Source organism: Motacilla alba, chromosome 6 (assembly GCF_015832195.1).
Source record: "Motacilla alba alba isolate MOTALB_02 chromosome 6, Motacilla_alba_V1.0_pri, whole genome shotgun sequence".
Taxonomy (NCBI): domain Eukaryota; kingdom Metazoa; phylum Chordata; class Aves; order Passeriformes; family Motacillidae; genus Motacilla; species Motacilla alba.
The window spans coordinates 15,658,823-15,667,069 of record NC_052021.1 but is presented as its reverse complement, the minus strand read 5'-3'; the positions used below and the strand labels follow the sequence as shown (position 1 = coordinate 15,667,069).

The window sequence follows — 8,247 nt, the reverse complement described above, 5'->3', positions numbered from 1 at the left end:
GCTCTGAAGATTTTCCTGTTGTTGTTTTGCCAATTCTCACCTTTCATGCACCTGGCTATAGGCATCACCTGGCCTTCTGATTCCTGGGTCAAATTACTCCTTTTTAAATGGGAGTTGCATCAGACTAAACAATTTTTTTTTTTTAATACCTTACCAAAAAAACCCTTAAGGTCCTGTTTTGTGATTATCATTTTCCTTTGTCTTAGAAGTGAACTGGTTACCACGAACTTCTGCTATGCAGCAGTGAGGCAAGAAGGTGAGGTTTGTTTCTACTATGGAAGTGTGAGGATCTGGAATGTTTTAGTGCCAAATGGGTCAGTATTTAGTACCCAGTGTGTCTCACTAAAAAAGAGGGGGTTTGTTGGCTTTTTGGTATCACAGAGCTTCTGATATTATACATGCTTCTCTCAGGAGGCAGTGTTTGATTCCACAGCTTTGAAGAGCTGTCTGGACCGCAGGTAGCTTCTGCATCCATGTGCTGTCAGAGAAAGGTAGCAGATTGGAGAACAGCTCTTCATCAGGTAAGGACATCCTATATTTGGAGCTGACCATAGCAGGTGCTTTGTTTGTCATTAGCATAAGCAGTAAGAACTAGTGCAGTACAGGAATTAGGCAACCAGGGGAGGGAAGAAATAGAGAATGAGACTCCACAGTTGAGTGACAGACTATTACCAGTAAAGTAACACTGACTTACTGAGCCCCTCCCAACATTTATTCCTCATACCACATTTATTTTTACTGGGCCTCTCCTCAAAGATGTACCATAGTCTGAGGTAAAGCATGAAGTGATTGTGTGACAACCTATAATGAATTAAGAGCAGGAAAATGTTTAAGGGAGCAGCACAATCATTGGTCCTGGGATCCTCCACCTCCTGTGGCATGGGAAAATGCCTTGCTCCTGCCAGGGTTATTTGTGAAGTGTCTGGTGGAGGGAGAGCTGTAGGACTGTTTTACAATGCTCTCACAAGCATGACTATTCAAACAATGCTTTCCTTCCAGTTATTACTGTAAGAGCTGCTGTGCCAGGCACACCTGGACAGGAGGGACAAAGCCAAGCTCTGCTATGGCAGGCACAGCAGCTGGAAACAACTGCAGTAGCCAGGAATGGCCCCAAAATCACCACTACTGCAAACCAGTAAGAATGAGTCTCAAACTCCAGGCTGGCTGCAAGCTGTAGCACACTGCTTCTACCTTGTTTCAGATGTAAGTTAAACACCTGCTGCCATTCCAAATACCAGCTCTTAAGGGCTGGAGGAGGATTTCCAGTTTTCTTACCCTTGTACCAGCTTAGGGTCCATGACACCACTCCAAATCATCACAAAGAAGAAAAATAAGTAGTACATTTATTGAATCTCCACTTACTACTACTTCTAGCCTTTATTGAGACACATGTGCTCAGCTTCAAGAGCCAAGAATTTCTTCATTATCATTCAATGTGAATGATGCTATACATGAATCAAGTGCAGGAAGTTGGGCTTTTCTCTCGAACAGGAATGAGAGAGGGGTTTCTAGTCTTTCCATCCATTTTTTGGCTGCACAAAATAACCCTTTCCAAGGGCACATGAAATAAAATACTATATTGCATACTATATACATTTACATACAACGGTAAATGCACCATTCAGTCAGAAATACACAAGACCTAAGGCTCAATGGAAAAGCTCAGTTTTGAAGCACCTTCTCTCTGGATGAGAGAGAAGTGGCTTGTGAGAGTTGTGGAAGTTTCCATAACTTGTTCATGTGGATCCTGCCCCTCTGCAGCACTCTCCAAGGACCACCTGTGCCTGGGAAGGAGGGCTCAAAGAAAATATGTACAACCATGATGGAGGATTTCCTCTGAGAATAATTATTCAGCAACTGCAGGAGGAGGCAAAATACCTTAGGTGTACTTTGCAGAAGCCCCTTTTAGGCATGGGAATCCACTTCTGGTACAACGCCGTCCCTTTATAGCTGAACAATACTTACTTTTAACTGTTTTTTTTTCCTTTTCTCCTTGGACTGTTGGCGTGCAAGAAGATTAAAACAGTGCTAGCAACTGGACTATGTGGTAGGAACGCTGGAATTGTTGGAAAGGGATATTTTTTTAAGCTGATCAGACACGGGGAACTGAATTGCCTGCTTTCAGCTGTAACATCAGCCTTAGTTTACAATACCTGAGCTTCGCCTCCCCCCACCGCTGTGCTGCACTTACACACACCTCCCGTGTGCTACAGGGACATTACTGCTCCTTTTAACTCCTCTGGTTCTCTTTTGAAATGTTTTAAAGTCCCTGCAGAGAAATACTTGCCCCGTTGCCACACGTGGCAAACCTTTTCTCTGAGCTAACAAAGTAATTCATTGACCAGAGTCACCAGACACTGTCTCCCACCCCAAGCACTGCAGATAAGGAGAGACAAGGGTGCCTGTCGCTCCCGTCCCCGCAGGTGCAGTCCCCTCCATCCCCAGGCAGCGGCACTGTAAGCAACAGGCAGGGGCAGGGACAAGGCGTTCTTGGGCCTCGCTGTGCCAGACTACGGATAAAAGCTGGGCTTCACTGCACTAGATTCCCCTTTTATTAGGCTGCTGCTCTTTTCTCAGCAGTGGGCTCATTGTCTCCCCTCTTCAGCCTTTACTTCTGGGCTCAGAGGAGTAACACATTAACTCCAGCTCATGCCTGTTTCATAAACTGAGAAAAGTAATTTAAAAATGCACAAAGTGTTAACTCTGCTCTCTCCCCTGCTCTAAGTAGGGCAGGCATTTCAAATCCTTTCCGTAAGTAAAAGTCGAATTGTAGTAGCACACCATTAATACTCAAGAATGTGACTTGCACTCTATGCCCCAAGGCAGTGTCAGGGCAGCAGCCCTTTCCAAGGGTGGGGCAAGGCTCCACATGCACATTCTCTGCTCCTTTGTCCAGTTGTTTTGGCTTGACAAGAGATGGCATCATAGCACACGTTGGAGCACCACTGGCGCCAGGGAGTCCCTCTCAGCTCCAGCTGGAGTTTTGCAGTTCCTCTCGGAGCCAGGTTGGAAGGGGCTGCCCCAGTCTGTTCATCAGCTTGGATAATTCAATGTTGTGCTCCCGGTAGAAGTCTCTTAGAAAGAGCCGTGACTGTGTGGAAAAAACAGATCACATGAGCATGAAAGATGTTACCCTCAACACATACTCCGGTCATCTAGGACAGATGGTAGGAAAATCCATGTGGGTTTGCTGGGGTGTTTCTACTTCTCTTGTTGCCAAGAGATTTGAGACAGCTACTCACCAAGGAATCCATATCGGGGTATTTTCTTCCTTTACTCTTTCCTAGGCATTTAGTCTTTCCTCCATCTAGCAGCTGGCACCAAAATCCTTTTGCTTCATCAAATCTGAAAAAGACATTTATCTTTGAAAGATACAGCCACATACCCAATTAGTAGCAGCAGAAATTAAGTAACTCCATAGTGATTGCCTATTTTCATGCTTTACCTCTTTATTTTGTGATATTGGTTCCTTGGATTTTTTTAGCACTGGACTATTTTGACAAGAAATCTATTACAAACATGATGGTTTCAGCTTTGTGCAAATTTCAGATGTAACATGGTTACACAATTTGTCTGTTCAGCTGGGGGGGAAGATAATAATCAGTTTTTTAGTGTACGTAAATTCTTTTAAATCTCCTCGCTATAGTTGAGTATTAGAGAATCTCCTGACTGTTTATAAAGAGTCAAGTGTTTCTTTTCTTGCTAAAACACAGCCATGAGGCAATGCTGGGAACCGTGTCTGGATCTGGCCTGGTCTGTCCCTTCAGCTGGCCAAAGGTGAGCTCGAGGTTTGAGCAAGTCCCCTGAAGAAACTGGAGGCAAGCTGACAAATCTCATCTGTTTTCTGACCCTGGCTGAGGGGTACTGGCAGTACCTCAACTGTAGATACTCCATTCACCATCAGCGCGTGTGCTGTAGCAAGTGAAGCTTTCAAGTAACCTGACATTTCTCTAAATCTGTTCCCCCTGAGGAGCTGTGTGCCACCCCTTTGGAAACAGCTGTAGGGGGAGAACTGAATGAGTTGTCCTCTCTTTACTCTGAAAGGAAAGGGCAATTGTTCTGGGTCTACATGCACGCACCCACCATCCTCAGCTGACACAGGCTGTGACAGCAGAGAAGATGTGAAAACAGGTTTCAGCTGCAAAGAACAATATTCAGCATCTTCAGTGAGCTTGCAGAGTTTTCACTGAACACTGGTATGGCCACAGTACACCTGCAACAGCACTTCACCCATTCAGACTGCAGTGTGGGCAAGGTCACAGTCAGGGCTCAGTAACATCCTGTAACTGTAGCAGTGAGGTGGTGCCTCTGCTAATGCTCCCTCAGCTCTGGGCACCTGTCAAATCCACATCATCTCTTAATAACAGGCTCTTTACCTCAAAACTGTGCAGTGCAGCCCTAATCTCCATCTGGGTGAAGATAGGAGCAGATTGTCACACATTTTTTATCATACCTCCTCTACTTTTTGTCAGATACAGGTATAACACAAAGCATAAGGAGTGCTAATAATTCCAGCACCTTTTCTGAAACACAAAGACCAAATGGAAAAAACATCATAGTCACTGCTGTGAACAACTTCATTCTTCTCCATGACAGTGTCAGAACCTTGCCCTTCCCCTATAATTTCAGGAAACAATAAGGTGTGTTTCCAGTCTCCAGAAAGCTTCATGCTATCAGAATCTGATTTTAGGGTTAGGCATAACTGTAAAATCTTGGCAGATCTTGTGATCAGACAAGAAGTATTCTTTCAATCACAGGCTTCCTGGCTGAGAAAGCATTCTCCCAAAACGGAGTTCTTTCCCTACCTGAGGGCCTGGGTGTAGTTGAAGAGCGGCGTAACTCCCAAGAACTTCTGGATGTTGTCCATTACAGAGGCAGGGTTGTGTCTCAGCTCCTGACCATCCACAATGAGAAGCTGAAAAGAGAACAGTTGCCTTAGCCTCTGCCAGCTTGTGCTGACTGACACCTGTGAGCTTCCTCCATCTCCAACTGCCCTGGCCTGTGAGTACAGGCAGCCAAAATCTGCTTGTTCTAGAACAACACAGTGGGGGCATGAGGCCCATTTGTCACCAGAGACAGAGAAGTTATGATATGGGCCACAGGTACCATATAACAGTACATCATGACAGGCTTTGCTTATTAAAGTTGTTTTTGGCTAAATGCCTGTAACTAAGTGCTAACGCCCAGCAGCAGCAGCATGTACAGATTGTCTCTGGAAACCCCTGTTTTTGGATGTCAGCAGCCACTGTGCCAGGTATTCTGTTACGTGTCTCAGAGAACAAACAACATTTGTGCTAATAAATTATCTACTCCAAAGAACAGAATGGAGCAACAGTCACATGAACTGAAGACTGACCTGCAGTTAGAACAAGGAGGTGTGTGTTAGGCTCCATCATTCCTCACAGCAATAACCACCAGGAATAGAAAGGCAATGAGATGCAAGCCTAAGAATGCTTTACCATCTCTCTTTTAGTCTTGACATATCTGTCATGTACAGTTCAGGCTCTGCTGCTTTGGCAGAGAATAAGAGACCAAATGGACATTATAAACCTCTAATGGATTACAGACTGTCTTAAGAATAACCCCAGAAGCAGAAAGAGCTTGAAAAAACATATTCTGACTCACAGTAATCATATATATATATATATATATATATATATATATATATATATATATGTATGTGTATATATATATATGTGTATATATATATATATGTATGTGTATATATATATATGTGTATATATATATATATGTATATATATATATATATGTGTATATATATATATATACACACACATATACAAAGATAGATAGATAATCTTAGACAATTTAGAAACTTCTTCAGAATTTAGAGACTGAAATAGTTTACACTGTCTATTCATTTGCATTTTTGCAAATTTATACACAAAACACAGAATCCTGACATCTCTGCAGTAAACTTTCCCTTCAGCAGACAGCTAAAGGCTTCACAACGTGGGAACTAACAAGAAGCAGAGTCTACGAGACCCTCTGTAAAGCAACAAAACGACAGCAAGTGGCTGAAGACCTTCTGGGCCTGAAGAGGGTCCCTGGACTGCAGACTGCCAAGATGAAAGGGAGTGCTAACACTGCTGTTCTTGCTGAAATTCCCAGTACTATGGAGCATTCTAGGAGATCACAGTATCCTCGTGCACTCATTTCCTTTTACAAATACAATAAAGTGCAAAATTGGAGTATTGAAGCCTCATTTCTTAGGAGAAAGGAAGTAGTGGCTTTTGTTCCAAAAGACAAGAAGGTAAAATTAAAATTATGGTGGGAGCACATGCTCATGAATCAGTTTGTTCCCCTCTCCTCTACACTAAACCTGCAAGGGGCTCCACAAGAAGCTCTCCTACCTGCCCAGAGGGATAGTACGTCAGCCAGCGCTCCAGGTGAGTGGAATACCAGCCGGGGAACAGGCATCGGCTCTGCAGGTTGCGCAGCTCCTGCGGGGCCTGGGATTTCGCAGAGATCACTTGGTAGAAGGTGTAATTGAGCGCCACAGGGTCATTGTGAGCACGCTGGTGCTGAGAAACACAAGCTGAATTCAGGAGCAGGAACACGATTCCGCCTTACGCTTCTCAGTGCGGACCCCGATGACTCAGCGCAGCCACCCACCAATGCCTCTGTATGGGAATGTGTTCACACCCTGCAGGGACCCTGCCTCCTCTAGGAAAGCACATCCGTGGGCTTTCTAGCTCCCCCAGTGAAATACCTCTGTGGCCGTTACCCCAGCACCGCGCAGGGAAGTTACCTGATACCACGAATAGGCTCGGTCAGCAGGGTTGATCAGAACAGTAATGATTTTGGCTCGAGGCAGCAGTGCTGCACCACGTTTTGGTACCACCTCAGTGTCGAAGTAATTGGCACTCTTCTCAAACATGAAGTCTGTGCTGGCATTGGAGGGAATGGGAAAGAATTCCATGTACCTGCCAAACAGAAGGGATGCTGGTGAGCACCATGGCCCAATAAGAAAAGGCACAGCCCCATGATTCCCTTACTCCTTTTTAACAAACACAGCTGCAGCAAAATTGCACCTCCCCAGTAATGCAGGGGATGAGCAAAGGAGTGCAGATGTAGCAGAGGCATGACTCAAAAAGGGGTAGTGGCACATGACAAAAAAAGTTGAGAAATGATACAAAGGTAAGAAAGTATTTTGCTGAGAGTGTGTTCCCCTAGTCCTTGGGCAGAGTCCTGGTGAAGAGTCAGTAAAAGAAGAAACTACTTGTGCAGCTCCTGGGACTACACAGCTGGATTACCAGGAAAACAGAAAGCATGCACTGAGCAAAGCAAGGAAAACAGCTGTTCAGAAACAGAGAGGCTGCTAAGGGGGATGAGGCAGACATACAGAGAGACTTGAGAGAAGGCAACATGGGTGCACCATATCACAGAAGAACATGTGTCAGGTCTCTTACCAATCGATTCCTTTGTGATAGTTGGGGCCATTAAAAAACTGGATCTCCTCAAAGGTGGATGGACTTGGGAAGTTACTGGTGACAGCTGGATGCATGGTCAAGAAGAAGTGCACAGCTGTTGTGCCTGCAACAGGAACCAGTTAACGGGACCTGGGTCACACATAATGCTTTGGCTGAATGAAAGGCTTACCTACACTGCAAGAAACGGTTCCCAGATGGGCACACTCCTCTCCTTTGTAGCTGACCAACCCCGTAACTCATGCAGGTTACAACAGCAGTGACACAAGCACTGCTCAGTCAAGTTAAATCCACATTTTAACTCATGCAGCTGGTTTGAATTGCCTCCTTTGCAAGACATCTGCCACCCCCATGTCAGCTACTCCCATGCCAGTGGCACAGCCACACTGTCACGTGGCAGAACACAAACTGTCACATGAGAGGTGGCCTGGTCAGGAGGTGTGATTGGGACAACATTAGTGTCCTGGGGTGAGAACTCCACCAGAGAAGCAATGTCCTGCAGATGTATTCCCTTTACCCGACTCTTACTGAGCCACCTGCAACTAGCCCGGGTCACGATACAGGAGGGTTCATGCTGCGCACACACCATCAGTGCTTCGAGGTGACACAGCCAGGGGACAGCAGCTCTCCTGGGACAAGCTTTGTTCCAAGTCCAGGATCACCATTTGCTGTGAATAGTTGGTACTACTAGTTGCACTGCATTACACAGAAAGCCAAGGCTTGAAGACCTGGTCTTAGCTGAAGAGATTTTTCCCTCTTCAGCCTAGAAGGGAACTCATCAGTACAGTATACACAG

At 45.2% G+C, this 8,247-nt stretch overlaps 1 protein-coding gene across 10 annotated transcripts in view; it reads right to left on the bottom strand.

Moving 5' to 3' along the window:
- Positions 1–1,322: 1,322 nt before the first annotated feature.
- The window catches only part of NDST2 (N-deacetylase and N-sulfotransferase 2), a 127,456-nt gene continuing 120,531 nt past the window's right edge, over positions 1,323–8,247 (bottom strand). For all 10 annotated transcript variants that reach the window (XM_038139996.1, XM_038139995.1, XM_038140003.1 and 7 more), the window contains 6 exons: positions 7,434–7,557; positions 6,773–6,947; positions 6,375–6,545; positions 4,806–4,915; positions 3,243–3,345; positions 1,323–3,091 (listed from right to left, as the gene is read on the bottom strand). In XM_038139996.1, coding sequence (XP_037995924.1) covers positions 2,966–3,091; positions 3,243–3,345; positions 4,806–4,915; positions 6,375–6,545; positions 6,773–6,947; positions 7,434–7,557 — 809 coding nt within the window. In that variant the 3' untranslated portion in view covers positions 1,323–2,965. The remainder of the gene's footprint in view (positions 3,092–3,242; positions 3,346–4,805; positions 4,916–6,374; positions 6,546–6,772; positions 6,948–7,433; positions 7,558–8,247) is intronic.